The sequence below is a fragment of the Copadichromis virginalis genome, linkage group LG10 (assembly GCF_057382275.1).
Source record: "Copadichromis virginalis isolate Kocher_CV1m ecotype Utaka linkage group LG10, C_Virginalis_male_GT1.1, whole genome shotgun sequence".
NCBI lineage: Eukaryota > Metazoa > Chordata > Actinopteri > Cichliformes > Cichlidae > Copadichromis > Copadichromis virginalis.
The window spans coordinates 33403601-33422538 of record NC_140627.1 but is presented as its reverse complement, the minus strand read 5'-3'; the positions used below and the strand labels follow the sequence as shown (position 1 = coordinate 33422538).

The 18938-nt window shown below is 43.2% G+C and overlaps 1 protein-coding gene across 2 annotated transcripts in view; it reads right to left on the bottom strand.

Annotated features, from left to right (window-relative positions):
- LOC146700852 (glutamate receptor 1-like) overlaps positions 1-18938 on the bottom strand; it is a 109181-nt gene that overhangs the window by 20300 nt on the left and 69943 nt on the right. For both annotated transcript variants that reach the window (XM_085471105.1, XM_085471106.1), the window contains exons 5-15: positions 16777-16830; positions 16153-16311; positions 11234-11401; positions 10596-10700; positions 9407-9517; positions 8820-9026; positions 5304-5519; positions 4914-5034; positions 4671-4812; positions 2427-2625; positions 2069-2316 (exon numbers count right to left, since the gene is read on the bottom strand). In XM_085471105.1, coding sequence (XP_085327231.1) covers positions 2069-2316; positions 2427-2625; positions 4671-4812; positions 4914-5034; positions 5304-5519; positions 8820-9026; positions 9407-9517; positions 10596-10700; positions 11234-11401; positions 16153-16311; positions 16777-16830 — 1730 coding nt within the window. The remainder of the gene's footprint in view (positions 1-2068; positions 2317-2426; positions 2626-4670; positions 4813-4913; positions 5035-5303; positions 5520-8819; positions 9027-9406; positions 9518-10595; positions 10701-11233; positions 11402-16152; positions 16312-16776; positions 16831-18938) is intronic.

Sequence of the window (18938 nt, the reverse complement as noted above, 5' to 3'; positions counted from 1 at the left end):
CTGTAATGAAAGTGAGGAAGGCCAGCTCTAGGAGCAGCCATGTCTGATGTGAGTATGGCTCTTCATGCTCAGAAATACTGGTCTGCAACAGGAGTGATACGCCTCACACACTGTAATGGGAGCAATGCCCTTGATACACAGGAATTCCACCCTTTAGCAGGACGGATGCTAGTGGGGGTGACAAACGTCAGAGACTAGAATGTATGTGACTCCCTGCATGATGCTAAAGAGTAAATGGAGTAATTCTTTAATAGCACTTTTCTACTCTTATACACAGGCCTATTTTTCAAGCATGGGAACTCTACAGTCTTACAGGAATAATACGACTTACATCATGCAAGGATCTTGCTTTCTAGTGGACGTCATGGAAAACTTTTAAGTGTAAGAATACTGGTTTGTAAGGGAGAGACAATCCAAACCAAATGCAAAACTTTAAACTGTTCATAGTTCAATATGAGACTTCAGTTCCAGAATAATCCTTATTTACTTCAGTGATCGTCAGCAAACTGCCATATCTGATAAATAAACATGAATGAGGTTCATCGAAGTGTTTATCTTAAAGCAGCGTTTTACCTGACAGCAGCAAAGCTCAAAGACTGATCGACAGACACAGAATGAGATTCATTAGGATGTTACTTTAGATGTCAGGATTCTGGTGAATGTAGAAGCAAAGACGGGCAGGTAGGCAGTCGGACGGGCATAACAAATGACAACAGACAGCAAAAAGGCCGACAGGGCAGCATCAGGCAGACAAACACAGATACTGACAAAGACAAACAAAAAGAGAGAGACAAGACAGACAAAAAGACAGATTAAGAGACAGACAGACACACAGACACACACAGACAGACAGTAAACAAGTCTAAAAGTCTAAAAAGCTGTTCTCTGGGGTTAGACTAGTTTTCATGTTCCAATCATGAATACCAATTTTGACATTTAATTTTCATGTCTAAACACCTGGATCTGCTCTGTGAATGCCAGCCAGTCATCAGGTTTCTGCAAAAACAGCATCCAGGTTGATGAGTTTGAAACAGCACTCTGTGCTGTGCAGAGGTCATTTTGTCCCCAAGTCTCCTCAGTCTCAGTTCCTAAGAGTAAATTATAAAGTAATTCCACTGATTATATAACACCAATATAGCCATTTATTTTTATTTCCCTCTTCTGTAAAACTTCTACTTAGCCATACTTCAGAGTCAAACATTGACATTTCAGTCCCACTATGTGTATCACAAGCTTGTAAAATTAATACATTACGAAGATTGAAGCAGAAGCCCCCAAGCTTTTAAGCTTGTGACCCAAAGACAATAACATAAGATATATGAAAGTTGTTCCATGAAGAAGCTATTCTTCTGCTTGCATTGTTTCATTTAAATAGCCATGCGACGTTCAAAGAGGATAAATTATCCAGTGATTCACAACACAAGCAGAAGGTAAAAGTTCTTTACTCTCCAATTAATCATTTCACAATCCCTCAGATTAATCTTGTGACCCTCTAAGCAGGGCTGAACTCTTGATAAGTAGCTCACTTTATACAAACTAATTAAAAGTAGCTCCAAACTGAGAAACTGTCACAGAAAAATCTATTGTGCTTATAGCCAGTCAGCAAACTATAAATAGATCCTTTAGTGGACATCTTCCAAGTTCTTCCACCTCTGATACACTTAGTGGGTTTTGCTTATAATTCTATAAGACTTTGACAAAATTGTCTATTATTGTGACAATCAGACAAAAGCAGCCCTGCTAACTAAATTATTTTAGCTATAAAACAAAACTTTAATGCAAACTTCAGCTTTCCTGCCCTTTTTATTTTTCCCAGAGGAACTAGACATGCCGGCATCCACACACCAGAGAGCGCTGGAAAGACTGGCTGAAAGTTTTTAATAGTTGTAATTTGTATTTACTACATTCCAATATTATGAGACCATGATATATAATGTTTTTAAAAATACACCCCAGTGTGATACGTTTGCATGCAGTGACCTAATTTCCCCACAAAAAAAGCAGACAGAACAAGACACCGACATTAGTCCCGCACAGACTATCCTCTATCTGGAGATTCAGAGTCTACCTGAGGGGGGATCCTTTAGGCGTGGCCACTCCATAGCCTTTAGAGTCCAGGTTGCCTCCTACTTTCATGGTGTCACAGGGCTTCCTCTGCTCGATGTACTCATTCATGGAGGACTCCAGCAGGTAAGCATATTTCCCTTTTGACTTTCTGACCCGTATCATGCCTTCACTAGTGCTCTTGACGAAGACCGATGGGTCTGCACTCCGCATGTACGACCACATCTTCTCGAACACTGCAATCTTTGACCGCTGGTGGAGGAGCAGAGAATATCTATGTGTTATTGTGCTTGTAGAAAAACATTCCTTCTCAGACTGCTGCCTTGACTACAACGTCTGCACTTCTAGAAATGTGCCCCCACCCTGAAGAATTCTTTAGTGGAGCCTCCATCCAAGGTACCATAGGCAATCTCTGTTTGCTTGGCCAGGTCCTCTGCACTCTCTATGGGGGACACCATCCTCTCTACGGTGAGGAAGGCTGCCAGGTTGGCTGTGTAGGAAGAGATGATGATGAGGGTGAAAAACCACCAAACTCCTCCGACAATTCGACCTGAGAGAGACCTGGAGAAGACAAGAAGGGGAAGAAGAGCAAGGAAGATAAATTTTCCATTTCAGGCACAGCAGGCAGGGTTAAAGGGGTGTACTGGGGATATTTCAGCGTCCTTCCCATTTTCTTCAATTATATTCACTGTGACTGAACCAGGAACAAAGCCGACTATTCATTGAATTTTCAGAAAATGCAATAATAAGTGATTCTGCTTCCACCTCACTCTGTTTTCCAAATCTGTTATAACAAATTATTTCAGTTATGTAGATGATACACAAATGGTGTCTCCTAATAACATTATCAATAGCAATTGCTGGCACGTCTCTGCGCAGAAAAAAATCTGCGTTGCGCACAAAAAAAAAAAAAAATCTAACCTGAAATGAAATTAAAATAAAAACTTTAACAATTCTGTTTTGCAGTGTGAGTCAGTGACTGGCTGCTCCCGTGTAGGATTAGAATGATGCCACCTTATCCCATAGTCCAGCCAATGATGCGATTCACATTCGTATATACGCAGCTAATCAACGTCATTGACAGGCTATGACAGCGTCCTTATGTGCCGACGCCGGTGTTTTAGCGAGCAAAGCGGCTGATGTGGAGTGAAGCCACGTTAATGACAACGTGTACAACCATTGGAGACGTGAGCAGGACAGACGGAACAACTGATGGAAAAAGTGTGGACTTTATAGCAGTTTTTAAATTGTGTTGATCGGCCACGTAAAACCAGAGTTATGATAAAATATCTGCAATGTTTGTTTTTCTTCCTGAATACTGTCGTTGTTTCTATTTACTGCAGGAAGAAACGGTATAAAATGTGTTTTATAAGGAAAACGCTCGAAAGCCTGTGAACAAAGACAACACCAAAAAAAACCCAGCCTTTCCTATTGGTCAAAAAATGTACCATGTGGACCAATCAAAAAATGATATGGCAACATGGCATTTAGTTGTTTAGGAAGGGGGAAGTTTTAGGAGTGACGGCGGAGTTTTGAGATGTGAGAGATTTGCGATGTTTAGCGCAAATCTTGTGTAGTTAGTGTGTAGTTAGTGTGTAGTGTAGTCAATAGTGTTGTTGTGTGTGTCAGAACAATGAGGCGACTGCTGGGAAAGGGAAAGGTGGCACCTCAGGCAGAAGAGGTGGTGGGACACGCCCACACAGGCACTTTCAGGAGGAGGCCCTGCTAGGGCCGTAACATTATGGTATTATTAACGGACATCCAGTGAGAAAGGTCCAGCCCTCTCATAGGTCCATGTACACAGCAAGACATGCTAAAGGTAATGCCAAGAAGAATCGTCACAACTGTAAAAGTCTGATTGAGGCAAAAGTGCGACTATAACTGCCTTCTTATACAACATGTATAAGATGTTATCTGTATGCAACATACAGATAACATCTCATGAAATCTGGCTTAGGGATCATGAGGAAGACAATCACTGTAATGGTTCAAAATACACACACAGTGACACACTTACATACATATGAGGACACGCACAAGCGCACAGACTGTAGCAGATCCAAAATAGAAAGAGCCTCAGGCCTTAATGCAGCGGTAACATACAACAAACTCGGCAGCATGTCACACAGAATCGGCCGCATTTCATGATACATGTGTGCATCAATAATGCAGCTGAGAGTGTATCATAAAGCTGCGTGTGTGTTCTCGTGTTTGCGAGGTCCTCTGTAACAGCACTCATACAGATTTCACAGAACGTCTTTGTTTGGTTCGTTTCAATTTTTAATTCTTAAAAACGTTGCACTCTCCACTGACACCAGAAAAATAGTAAAGTTGCTCCAGTAAAACAGACACAAACTGCTCCCGTGTGGGATACCTAATTAATAAGTGAAATTAAAATTACAGTGATCATTGAGACCTTTTGGCTGATCATAAAATAAAGTAAAACAAAAATAAAATAAATGTGTAATACAGAAGTTAAGAAAAATGAATTACAGGAACCGTTTCGAACATTTTGGTTTACAATAAAATTGCATCATTGCATCACAAAATGGCAAAACCCCAATATTTCACAAAAGCATGTAAGGCGCTAGAAGATAAGTAATTACCTGGGAGAGATGTCACAGCCCTGCTGCATAAACGCTCCGAGTGAGAACCACAGAGAATTAAAGATGCCAAAGTCATTGGTGCATTCTGGGGTCTCCTTTTCCTTCTGCTGGTTCTGGTTCTGCCCCTGAGCCTGGGAGAACCCTAACAGAGGAAACAATCAAAAATATAAAAGATGAAGGTTCGGTTTCTGTTGTTACAAGAATAAACGTAAACGTAAAAAAAAAAGACATATGCTGAGATACCTGGAGAGTGGGTATGTTCTGCGGATGAAGAGGCCTGAGCTCTTCGAGAAGAAGAGGGAGCAGTTTCATCTTCATCATCAGACTCCTCACCGTTCCATTCGTAAGGACTGAACCGACTCACCTGTTTAAGATAAAAAACAAAACAAAAAAAAACAAGGATCCTCAGTTTAACAGTAAACTTAAAGAATTAGATGTCACTTACTCTTCTAGTCCTAACAGCCTTTGGAGTCATTTCTACAGTATGTGAAGCAATCAAAAATCATTTTAATGTCACTGACTAGGCTTGCACCAGCTCCGTCCACCCATCCATCCATCCGTCTTTCACAAAGTATCATGTTAGCTAACATTAGTTAAAAGAAAGCTTTCTTTATCCAGTCTGCCCAGTCTCACCAGGAAGAGCACCACGCTGACCCCGATGTAGGCAAAGACGATGCACATCCAGATCTCGTAGGCCAGCGGGTCGAGGAAAGAGAAGACGCCCGGTTTGGACTTGGTAGGTTTCTTGATCATGATGGAGATTCCCAGAGACATGAAGGGTTTTGTGAAGTCGATCACCTGCTCTCGCACCAGAGTGATGGTCAGCGGGGCCACTGCCATGTCCGCCTTCTGCAGGAGGAGAGACACAAAACCCTTTGCTAAAAGAAAAGCATCTGTATGTATGGAAGCACATTATCATATGTCCACAACAGATATCCAAATTTGCAGTTTTTCTCGATTGCTTAAACACATTTCTTGAAACTATGCCTCGTATTCCCAAAACAGTAAAAACAAATCCATAACGTCTCACCCAATTTCCCAAACGTATTTTCAGGTCAAAATGAAGCTCTACACTTAAAACCAAAAACCATAATGTTTAATGTGATATTATGGTTTTTGGCGCAAGAGCCACAATGTCACATTAAACTTAACTCCGAGGCGCTCATAACATAATTTGGTTTTCTGTGTGAATTAATTTGCCAATTGTGGATTGTGGGTTCAAGGTGTTATGGTGAGAAAGTATATTCTATTTTCGCTTAAGGTTTCTGTGACATAATTATAACAGACTTTTTGTAATTATTAGGTGCATGCATACTCACACAGGCCACCTTATTAATACAACTGTGAAATCCAAAATCTGCCATAGGTTTAACTTATACCTGTATATATTGTCAGAAAGGTGATTACTGGACTCGCATTAATGCACACTTGAAGAAAAATGAGGTTGTAACCTGTGTGTTGTGGGGTTGCAAATTCAAAACAAACATCTTAGGATCTTTTTAATCCCATAAGATCTGGAAACACAGGTTTTATTTAACAAAAAAATTACTGATTAACCATTAACAGTGCCTGCTGTTATTTTAAAATAATTTTATGTGATTTCAGATAAAATGCAGCATTCAAGTCCATCCCAGCCATGCCTTTATAGTCAAGGTTTCTGCTTGAGTTTCTCTCTGAAAGTCTGCTGAGAGTGTTTGCAAAGTGATCGGGGGAGCAGGGCACAAAGCTAAAGGATGTAGCTGCCATGATGACATTAAGAACTTCAAAATTCTTTAACTACAAAGTGTATATGTATTGCATTAGGTCAGTAAAAGATTTTTATGCTGCATCCATTAAAACAGTCAACTATTACCTGTGAGTACAGATTCCACTGAAGGGATGCCATAATTTTCATCATGCATTTACTGGCCTACTGTGAGAAATTGATCATATATATATATATATATATATATATACCCACACCCAGCACGCCCCTGCGGGCGGTTTATCCTTCAAGCTCGGGTCCTCTGGGAGCTTGAGGGTCCTGCGCAGTATCTTAGCTGTTCCCAGGACTGCGCTCTTCTGGACAGAGATCTCCGATGTTGTTCCCGGGATCTGCTGGAGCCACTCCCCTAGCTTGGGAGTCACCGCACCTAGTGCTCCGATTACCACGGGGACCACCGTTACCTTCACCCTCCACATCCTCTCGAGCTCTTCTCTGAGCCCTTGGTATTTCTCCAGCTTCTCGTGTTCCTTCTTCCTGATGTTGCTGTCATTCGGAACCGCTACATCGATCACTACGGCCGTCTTCTTCTGTTTGTCTACCACCACTATGTCCGGTTGGTTAGCCACCATCATTTTGTCCGTCTGTATCTGGAAGTCCCACAGGATCTTAGCTCGGTCATTCTCCACCACCCTTGGGGGCATCTCCCATTTTGACCTCGGGACTTCCAGGTTATACTCGGCACAGATGTTCCTGTACACTATGCCGGCCACTTGGTTATGGCGTTCCATGTATGCCCTGCCTGCTAGCATCTTACACCCTGCTGTTATGTGCTGGATTGTCTCTGGGGCATCTTTACACAGCCTGCACCTGGGGTCTTGCCTGGTGTGATAGACCCCAGCCTCTATGGATCTTGTACTCAGAGCTTGTTCTTGTGCTGCCATGATTAGTGCCTCTGTGCTGTCTTTCAGTCCAGCTTTGTCCAGCCACTGGTAGGATTTCTGGATATATATATATATATATATATATATATATATACAAGCTCTGAGCACAAGATCCATAGAGGCTGGGGTCTATCACACCAGACAAGACTCCAGGTGCAGGCTGTGTAAAGATGCCCCAGAGACAATCCAGCACATAACAGCAGGGTGCAAGATGCTAGCAGGCAAGGCATACATGGAACGCCATAACCAAGTGGCCAGCATAGTGTACAGGAACATCTGTGCCGAGTATAACCTGGAAGTCCTGAGGTCAAAATGGGAGATGCCCCCAAGGGTGGTGGAGAATGACCGAGCTAAGATCCTGTGGGACTTCCAGATACAGATGGACAAAATGGTGGTGGCTAACCAACCGGACATAGTGGTGGTAGACAAACAGAAGAAGATGGCCGTAGTGATCGATGTAGCGGTTCCGAATGACAGCAATATCAGGAAGAAGGAACACGAGAAGCTGGAGAAATACCAAGGGCTCAGAGAAGAGCTCGAGAGGATGTGGAGGGTGAAGGTAACGGTGGTCCCCGTGGTAATCGGAGCACTAGGTGCGGTGACTCCCAAGCTAGGCGAGTGGCTCCAGCAGATCCCGGGAACAACATCGGAGATCTCTGTCCAGAAGAGCGCAGTCCTGGGAACAGCTAAGATACTGCGCAGGACCCTCAAGCTCCCAGGCCTCTGGTAGAGGACCCGAGCTTGAAGGATAAACCGCCCGCAGGGGCGTGCTGGGTGTTTTATATATATATACATTTTTTTTTTGAAAGGTTACTGGTGGATGCCAGCAACTATCTTGGAAGAGAACAATACAATCTGTTATAAGGCCTCCATTTGAAAATAGCGGATTTGATACTAGAATATAATAGCAACATGTAATCTGAAGATAACATGTAGTATTTAAGTGACCAAGTAATATTGGGGTAAAAGTTACTGAATGGTGTTGGGATAAAGTGAGAAAATTGTGCAGGATTAAAATATTCTAAGAGCTCAAATTACTTCATCAAAACATGTTTAAGTCACATTTTATCAACACAAATTGCACAGGTTTATTGAACATGAATAAAGTGTGTTAATTTAACTCAATTGTTTAAGTTGCTGCCAAAGCAAAACATCTGCGTGCAATCAATGTCCACTACTGAATCAAATTAATCCAACATATTTTTTTCAGTGTGCTGAGTCTCCACCAATAACCAGCAAAAGACACTGTCTGAAGCTGCATAGTACTGGGGGGCATCTGGGCTTATGGCATTGGCAGCTTGCACATTTGGAAAGGCACCATCAGTGCTGAAAGGTATAGAACAACATATGCTCAACATGATGATGTAATAAAAGCTGAGAGTTTTTAGCCAAATACAGAAACTGTTAAGATATTCAAAAATGTGCTGTTGGTTTGTTAAAAATAAGATAAAAATAAGGAAAAGAAACATTTTAACTGTGGAAATGAGCACTGCTCACACTCACCCCATACACCAGCTCTCCCACCATGCCATTCCACATCTTTGTTTCAGCGTCTCTGGCACCGTACTTGCCGTCACCTACTAGCTCAAGGCGGTACGTGAACCCGACGTGTTTGGCGATCTCTGCGGCGAGCTCGGCACAGTAACCTTCATATTTATCGTTTCCCCAAAACTGCTCGTGGTTCTTCTTTAGCATCATGTAGGGAGCTTCCTGTGAGGAGGCAGAAGTGTGAATGTCACTGCCACTCTACTCGAGTATGTTTAACTTAGATTATTTTACATTGTGCTTCTCTAGTAAAAAGTGCCTCTTCTTTTCTGAGGAAAATGAAAAAAACCCACAGCTGATAAGATGATATAAAGTCTGTGCAAACATCTTTACAGAGTGATGTTAAAGTTGAGTGATGCTGACTGCAGTCAAGCAGCCAGAGCCTGAAGTTCAACAGGTAACAGGAGCAGTCAGAGATTTGTGACTGTGTGTGAGAACGTTGCCTAATTTGCACAAAATACTTTACTTTTTCCAAACATAACAAGTAATATATTACTGCACTGTGTGAAATATTTGAACTAATCATCTTGCCTTCCCAAACTTACCAGGATGGTAGTGACGATGTAGGTTTTGTTCTGCACATTGTAAAACTCCTCCTGCATCGGCTTGTAGATGGCAGTGTTCACATAGCCTCTCTTCTCATTCCAGAAGCCGATCTGGACACAAAACAGCACCGTTGGACCACAACTCTGTACTTATGTCATCATTACTGAGCCTCCTGCTTACCTTCCTGCTTATTTAACGTATTTGCTATGCTGATTTTGTGATTAATAAAATGTTTTTCATTTACATGTTTATTATGACAGCATGGTAGCATTAGTGTGATATCACCTTCATATGTAAAACAGCAGCACGGATCGTTTCTTCTTTATTAAATAATATTCTTTTAATTAATTATGAATGCTATTTATTTATTTTATTTAATTAAATAAGCTTTTAATTAATTTAAATAAAAAATCTCTTTCATTGTCACTGCTGTGTTAACTGTACTTTGCAGCAGTCACGATAAATATGAAACATGAGCTAAAAGAACAGAGGGTTGAAATCTAAAAGAAATCCCAGGGAGAATTTTGTGTGTATGAGTTGGGAAAACAGACATTTGCATTTTTGCGTTTCCTTCCTCAACAAAAAATATGAGTCACATCTCTGAACTCACTTTTACATTTCATGTCTGCATTTTGCTCAAGTTTTACGGGCCTTTTGAGTCATTTTGTTTAATTATAATTTTGTTATATTATGACTATATTTATTTCTTTGCATCGCTTGTGTTGGTTTGTATCAGGTTTGAGTACTGTTTTTTGTAATTTTGCATCCATTTGCTGTTGTTTTGTGCAATTTGGTGTCTTTTGGGTGTTGTACACTATAAAGTTCCAGGAGCCTCCGGCAATTATTGGAAACATTTATGCATTGGTTTCTTCCATAGCGCCCATCAAACTTTAAAATATCCCACTCTGATGTCTTGTAAACCACAAAGTAAGCAGGACTAAGCAGCTCATCACAATGATAAGTCGTTGTGTGATGCACTGTTTGACGGAATTTAATAGAAAACTGAGAGTCGGCAGATTTCCGCAGCAAACAAACGCAGCAGAGGCTGATTTCACTGATTATCGCAGCTTTAATCTGAGGAGAGGGAGCTAATTACTGGAAGGAGCTGATGCAGTGAAAACCTGCTGAGTGCAATTCCACACAAAACCCGCCTGAACTGAACAAAACAACAAGCGGCGGGAGCAGCACCTTCCTGGGTCCAATGTGGCTGAGCTCCATCACAGTCAAAGTGTAGTTGGTTCGATGTCCGCGCTCATCGAACTGGACGTGACCCGTCAGCCCCTCCAGACGAACCTGTCAACGAAAAGAAAAGCAAAGCAAAAATGAAAAACTGCAGGATTTCATAACCAGAAGAGCTCGGCAGCACTGATGGAGAGAGCCCGTTATTTCTGCTTTTAACACTTACATTGATTTTAAATTCCTCTGTGTTTAAAGTGCTTCACGCTCCGTTTGTCTGACATGTTTTTCGATCTACAGACTAGGACATTTCTGGGACATTTCAGGACAAAACTTTCATTTTTCATTTCCTCTGAGCTGCTGGAGCAGCCTGAGGATCTGAGAACAGCTCGGAGTTAATATTTACTTTCTCAGAGGACCTAAAAATATTGGTGTTTTTAAAGAGGGAGTATTCTCCTCATTCCAACCTCCATATTTCTATACGTGATTTACAGTTCAAAATAATCCTTATTTATCTCCCTTTAAACTAACTTTTCTGATTGGCTGTTTTTCACAAACACAAGCTTTGAAGAGCAGGTGGGTGGGGCTTCTGTGGCAGCTGCTCCCTCTGGACCCACTCTCAGTTCTGCCTGTGTGCTGTTTATGCATACCTGCTGCAGGGCTCTCTGGATATCGATGCCCTGTCCCCACGGAGCGGGCGGGTTGGCCAGGCACTCCCCTGCGTTGCCCCGGCGAGAGATGTCGATCCGTTGCCTCCGCAGATTCTGGAATGCCGTTGCCATGACGCTGACACCATCATAGGTCAGAGCTCCTGTGTACTGAGTGGTCAGGCAGGAGGAAAGTGGTTAAAATCCTGATCCTGTTCACAGTTTTATTGGTGACACAATGAGACAAGATTTTGCTTTACATACACAGAAATGTGGTTTTTTTTGTACTTTCCTTAAATAGATTCAAAATAGAAGTAGAATAGAAGAAACAAGTGGGAATAAAAGCAATGGGGCAGATGGAAAAGTATCTGTGAATGATAGTTTGTATTTGTGTCACTGCTGCTTTAGCCTGAACAACGCCTGTTAATTCCTTTTGCTTCAGGAGAGTGACGATCTTGAAGTGCAGCTACAAATGACCATTTATCTGTCCTCTGGGAAGCAGGGAAAGCTGTGATGAGAGCTAAAATAATTTCTTTCTCATCACTTAAGAAGAAAGAAGAAAACAAAAATGTTCAGGAATTAGAAAAAAACATCAAATCCTTAGAAAAAGCCTATGTGTCCCACCAAGATCTAGAAATTTTGAACAAAATACGCAAAACAAAACCAGAATGAAATGAAATTATTAATAAAAAGACTCAGTTGTTAGTACAAAGACTTTGGTTCCAAAATTTTGAACATGGTAACAAATCCGGACAATTTCTAGCTAACCAGTTAAAAATCAATAAAGAAAAAACAACTATATGAGCTGTTAAAGATTTATCTGGGAATACAATATATGACCTTAAAAAAATTAAACAAAAATTTTAGGGATTTCTATGAAACTTTAAATACACCACAAATAACCCCATCTACAAACGAAATTGATCAATTTCTCGACAACGTAACTCTTCCAAAATTATTAGATACCCAAGCAATGGCACTGGATTCGCCACTGACGCCAGGTGAACTCCAGGAAGCCCTGATAAGTATGCCCAATATAAGGCTCCAAGTCCAGACGGCTTTCCTGCAGAATTTTACAAAGAATTCTGGACGATTCTGGCACCAGTTTTTCACAGAATGTTGGAGGAAATCAAAGAAATTGGCAGACTACCACCAAATATGAACTCTGCAAATATTAGTCTCTTAGTAAAACCAGGCAAAGACCCTGTATTTCCTTCAAGCTATCGTCCAATATCCCTTATAAATGTAGACCTTAAAATAATCTGCAAAGCTCTCTCAAAGAAATTAGAGAAAATAACCCCCCTCTTAATTCATCCTGACCAAACTGGTTTCATAAAAGGTAGGCACTCATCAACAAACACATGTAGATTAGACTACTCATGCAGTAAAAACATTGAAACCATAATATTGTCTCTTGATGCAGAAAAAGCATTTGACAGAGTTAACTTGAAATTTCTATTTGTAACTTTACACAAATTTGGTTTTGGAAACTCTTTCATAAGCTGGTTAAAAATATGATATAATTCCCCAACAGCTTGTGTCAGAACAAATGACCAAACATCCTCCAGCTTCTGTCTCCTGAGGGGCACCAGGCAGGGATGCCCACTCTCCCCTTCACTGTTTGCAATTTTTATTGAGCCACTAGCAGCAGCAATTAGAAAGGCTACAACAAGTACGGGCATAAAATGTAAGAATGTAGAACATAAAATCAGTCTCTATGCTGATGATGTGTTACTTTTTCTCCAAAACTCACAAACCAATCTCTCTGGGGTAACTGCATTGATAAACTCTTTCTCAAGAGTCTCAGATTACTCAATTAACTGGTCAAAATCTACAGTTCTTCTGAGTATTTGCTCCTTCTATAATTCTTCATCTACCCGACTGCAATCTGGAAATATTAAATATTTAGGTATCAATATGTCTCCTAAACTTGCAGAATTAACTAAATTAAACCACATCCCACTTTTAAAGACAGTAGAAGGCGATCTAGCTAGATGGAAATCTCTACCCATGTCACTCATGGGAAGGGTCACCGCTATAAAAATGATGGTCTTGCCAAAAATAAAAGATTTTACAGCCCTATGCATTGCCAAGAAAACAGTCCTCATTAACTGGAAAAATAAAAATAATCTTAATTCTAGCAAATATAAAAACCCTCTGATAGATCACATTAGTCTTGAGACAGCCTCTGCCATCACATTTGATCAATCCCTCTGGGCTCCTTTGATCGGCTTCATCACCTAGTGGGGGTGGGGGTGGGGGGGTCATAGTTTGGTCCTGCCTTCTCTAGTGTGGTTGATATGGGGGTAGGGAAGGCCTTAGGGCGTCTGGGGATTCTCTAGGGACGTTTTCCCAGGAGGGCCTAACGCGGGGGTTGTGGCCATGACCTGGTTAGGGGCTCTGGTGGCGAGAGGGTCTGTGCTGGCGGACGTTGGTTACTGGCCTGGTAGCCTGGCTGCCCCAGGGTGGGTCCGGGATGGGCGTGGAGGCTTGAGGGTTTGGGGGTGCTCTGCCCCCGGGCTGGGGCTCTGGCTGGGCCTTGGGTCCTGGTTGTTGTGTCGCCAGGGTGGTGGGCGGGTGGGTGCATGGGGGCTCAGCCCCAGTGCGGGGGACCTCTGGTGCATCTGCCCAACTGGAGGGCTCTCTAACTGGTGGGGAGGCTGTTACATCTTTGCAGGAGGTCTCCTCTCTACAGGAGCTCACTCTGCAGGTGGGGGAGAGATATTGGAGAGGTGGAGAATGACTCAACCTGAGTGTCTATTGTCTTGTGTAGTCTGGGAGAAGATTGGATGATGGGGTGGGTGCAGTTTTCTCTCTGGTGGGGTCGGGTGGGCTGCCCCGGACTCTGTGGGGCCGGGTGGTGCTGCTGCTGTGGGCCCCGGTCCGGATGGGCCTGGGCCCCCTTGCCCTGGTGGATTCCAGAGTGTGGGGGTGCCTACTGGGGTCAGTGGGAGAGCTGGCCCCAGAGAGGGGCCGCTTGCCCCTCCTTTTCTTCCCTCCCCATCCTCAGCTGCCTCACTCTGCCTCACTCTTCCTGCTCCACCACACCCACACACAGGCAGGGCTTGGGGTGCAGGTGTCTCACCAGGGTGCAGGGGAGGTACTCCCCTTCTGTCCCCTTCTGGCTGCCTGTGCCTCAATTTAATTCCGCAACCTAGACACCTAGACATTACTCATATTCTCATAACACATACATATAGGGCTTTGAGGGTGGGCACGTTATACAGTGTCCAGAGGATGGTCTTTGTATTCAAACCCACCTTTGGCGCTGGTGCCCTACCCTCAATTTTAAATGCATATAGACATTAAGGGTTTTCGGGAGGAGCCGTGCTGCTCTCTGGCTGGAAGCACCATGCCCTCCTGTGTTTTAAATGCACGTTAGAACAGCACGCAGCAACACTACATATGAGCGGGCGGAGGGAGGTATGGGGTCTTCACTCACCCCCGTTTTGTTAGCCGTCGGGGCTGGGGGGCTGGGTGGAGGTGCTCTGGGAGCAGGGGTATCTGGACCTGGGATTTAGAGTATGTTTGGGGAGTGTGAATGTGTGTACAGTGTCTATTTGTGTCTGTCTCCACATCGGGTGAGTGCAAAGTATTTGTTTGTGTATATGGGGGTGGGAATACACGTTTATGTCCGCGTGCACCTGTTGGTCTGTGTCTATATGTCAGCTTGGGTCTTAGACTCCACCTCGCTGGGAACATCTCAGGCTCTCCAAAGTACGGAGGTCTATCTCCCCTCACCACACTCCCCCTGCCAGTGGCTGATGCCCTCAGACGTTGGTGTGTTGGTGGTTCTTGGTGTCTGGGGCTGGGCACTCATGTATGTACTGACTCACTCCTGGTGGCCGATTGGCGGGACCTGGCGCCTGTGGCCCGGCAAGGCCCCTTCCGGGGGGTGGGGTGCCCTCAGGCCTCTGGGCCTGCTGGCTGCCAGCACAGCCCACGGGCACGTCACTGCAACCCCCTCTGGCCTCTGCTCTGTGGCTGCTGGTTGACCTTTCGTTTGAGGCTCTCCTCAGCTCTTCCCAGGAGGGTGGCACAGTTGCCCCCCTGGTGGTCCTCCTTGGGTCCTCGTACTCTGGGGCCTCTGGATGTCTGGGGCCTGGATCTCCTCCATACCTGCTTCATGCCCTGGGGGACGGGGCTATGACTCCCCAGACCCCCTAGCAGATCGTTACATGGAGAAACCTTTGGAATACAAGCGTGCTGATCCACACAGGTGTTCACTGACACAAACTACACCTTTCTTGGCTGCTACCTCAAAGCACATTGTGCGCTGTCGATCGTGTGTGCTGCACAATAACATGTAATATTCAGTATCTACTGTTAGCTAGTTTATTGTGATGGTGTTGTATTTATTATGTTGCTCTTTTTTGTTTGTTTTCTCTTCTGTTTTTTCTTATCTCCATACAGGTGATCCAGGTGTTTTTTCTTTCTTCCCCCTTTATCACCGTCTCCTCTCTCCTCCTCTATTTTTCTTTCTCTCCCTCTCTTTCTTTCATTCTTTCTCCCTGTCCAATCCCCCAGTCATGTCTGTCCCGTCTATAACAACCGAGAATCAAATAAAAGAAATACTTAAAATAAAGTATTTAATAAAAATAATGGACCAATATGGCCATGATGATCCAATCGGTAAAGTAAATCCACTTGGCATCTTTCTTGACCTTCAGACAACAATTCTGATGGCTAAAGATCCAAACAGGACAGGCAAAAAAACAAAACAAAAAAACCCAAATGACCATTTATATCACACCTGTAAAAAAATGTCAGAACAACAATGTCAGGATCATTTATACTGGGAGGATACAATTCAGATTTCCTCACAAAGAAAAAGTATGAAAACACTGTGTGTGTGTGTGTGTGTGTGTGTGTGTGTGTGTGTGTGTGTGTGTGTGTGTGTGTGTGTGTGTGTGTGTGTGTACCTTGAGCCTCCTGCGAGCCACTTTGAGGTCTTTGTTGTCGAAGTCCAGCCAGTTCTGATTGATCTTCTGCACAGCGGGATCCGACCGATTCACCAGTTGGAAGCCGGTCACGTTCGGTCCGAGCTTCTGAAATTCTGTGACGTTCAGGTCCAAGAAGCCCTAACACACACACACACACACACACACACACACACACACACACACACACACACACACACACACACACACACACACACACACACACACACACACAGGAAAGCAACAGGTTTCACTGCCTGAACTTTCACTGCATCCCATAAAACCCTGTCTTCGGTATAGATAAACAATGACATGCACACTTTGGTGATGAAAAATGACATCATTGTCTGGAAGTTATTTGCACTACTCTGTGTTTCGAGTTTAGTTTAGTGTTAAAAGAAAGCCTGCATATTTCCAAATGTATTTGGAAATTTCTAGCTCTTTAAACTTATGAACTGAAATGCTGCAGTTTATTTGGAAACAGCTCCACATGCAGACAACAGGGAGCACTTTCACGTCTCTGGAAAGTTTGTGCAAACTGTTAAAGTCATCTGCATACGTCCTTAACCTCAGCCCTGTGAGTGGGGAAGCTGAGCCTGAACTCACCAGATTGGCAAGGATGTAGTGGTAGTTCTTCAAGTTCCTCTTCTGAGCAGCAATCTGAGCAGGAGCGAGAGGCACAGTAAATGATATGCTAATTACATTTTCCTGATGTTTCTAATGATGATAAAAAGCACCAATCACACATTCATCACAATCATCGCCATGTGTGTGTGTGTCCTCTCAAACAGCTGCTAATTGGAAGACTCGGCTGCTCTTTGAGGAATTAATTGCCCATCTTTGCCATCAGGAGGAGCTGGAAAGAAAGCAAGAAGCTCTCCTCAGATTCACGACTCCACTGACAGACGACAGGAAGGAAGGAAGATGGAGAGAAAGGAGAAAGTTTATGAAGAGGAGGAGCAGGTGTTGTTTGACGCCTTCCTCTCAGGTCCGGCTTTTAATGAGCGGCAGTCGAAGAGCGTTCGCGAACAGCTGCTCTGCATCACTGGGCACTTCTGGAGGAGGAAGGGAGGAGAACGCTGCTGAAGCGTCCCTCCTCTTAAACCTCCTCCTCTCCTTTTGCTTCCAGCCAACACTTCATTCCTCTGGTTTCTTTTGGTGTTCATTCACAGCAAACACATTCAGCTGATAATAATTTTCATATTGTGATCAAACACTTAACAGTTGTTATAATAAATGTGTACAAAACAGTGAAAGATGCACGTTGCAGTTTTACTCAGTCAAAGAATTGAATATCGAACAGCAACAGCAACACTGTCACCAAAACCTGCAGTTCATCTGATGGCCACAGTCCCCATAGTCTCACCTGTTTAAACTCTTGTACTAGAGTCCCTGACCTGGACCCGTGGACCATATCTGGAGCTTTTGTAATGCAGTTATCTAACACACCAGGTTTATCCTTGCTTTGCTTGGAACTTTGCTCTGATTAGCAGAAACATGCATCTGTTAACTGAGCAGGAGCTAACTTAGCCTTCTGTGTGAGCTGCTTTAGTTTAAATGATACGAGTGTTCAGAAAAATCCATCACTAGATGAGGAAAAAGGAGAAGAAAATATGACATTTTCCTGAGTTAGTAGGAGTGAAAAGTGCTTTTCTGCCTGTTTAGATTTATGGCCTCAGCTCAGAGTTTTTCTCGGTTGTAAAGAAGGTTAGCGTTGACTGCTCAGCTTTGTACTGGGAACACAACACATTACCACACCTGACCTGGACGCACATTAGTGAACACCTTCATAACTTCTTAGTATGAAGTTGAGATGATTTTTAACTGGTTTTTACTCAGGTATAACGATATAACATACAGGCTGTCTGGACTTAAAAAAATATTTTTCAGGAGTAACTTGTTTGTTCTCTCATGTCCAAAATGATTTTTGAATTATGTTATTGTAAAGTTCACATAATATGACCCTGTCTGTGTGCAGACAGCAGTACACTCTGCATGTTTTGTGCGACTGTGATACCAAAGATCTCCCTAAAGCTCGAGCACGAGTTACGGTCATTTACAGGGTGCTGGTGCAGTGGGCCCACAGCTGGACCACAAGCTTGTGAAAGCTGTCAGTGTTTTGTTGTTGTTGTTATTTTTATCACCTTGTCATTTATTGATTTATCAGTCCCAGTCGGACCGTTATGATCTCCTGACTTTTGCCACGTCGTGGAGCTGAAAGAAAATGGATTTTGTTTATCTGGATGTTGAGTTTTCAGTCGTTGTTATGTGACACATCAGTATCAGCTGCAGTCACTGGTTTCTCCCACTGAAAACTCTGCGTCCACATGATTAGAATCAACTTTCTGTAAAAATCAGTCTTCCATCTGAAGTCACCGACGTCATCCACTGGAAACTTTCACCCCATCCAGCTGGACTAAATGAACCAATTTGAGCCAAAGCAAGCGCCACCTGATCATTTCAGCCAAACTAAACGGTGATGCTGAAGCCAATGGCTTCATTTCACAGATCCAACAAGCCACCTGATACTTGAGTCTCGTTCAGCCAGCTGGAGCTCAGCAGAAAGAGGAATTTCCCAAATGACAGCTGGTTTCTGGCCAGAGTTCCCACTGAGCACCTTTGGCTTCTCGTCTCTCTCCTGCTGCCCTCTTTCATTCCTCTCTTACAAACTGATCTCAGCTGATACCAAACGTTCCTTCTTCCTGAATTTTGAAGTGTCTCTCTGAAATCAAAGTGTTCCACCAAAATCTGGACAGTAAAGCAGCTGC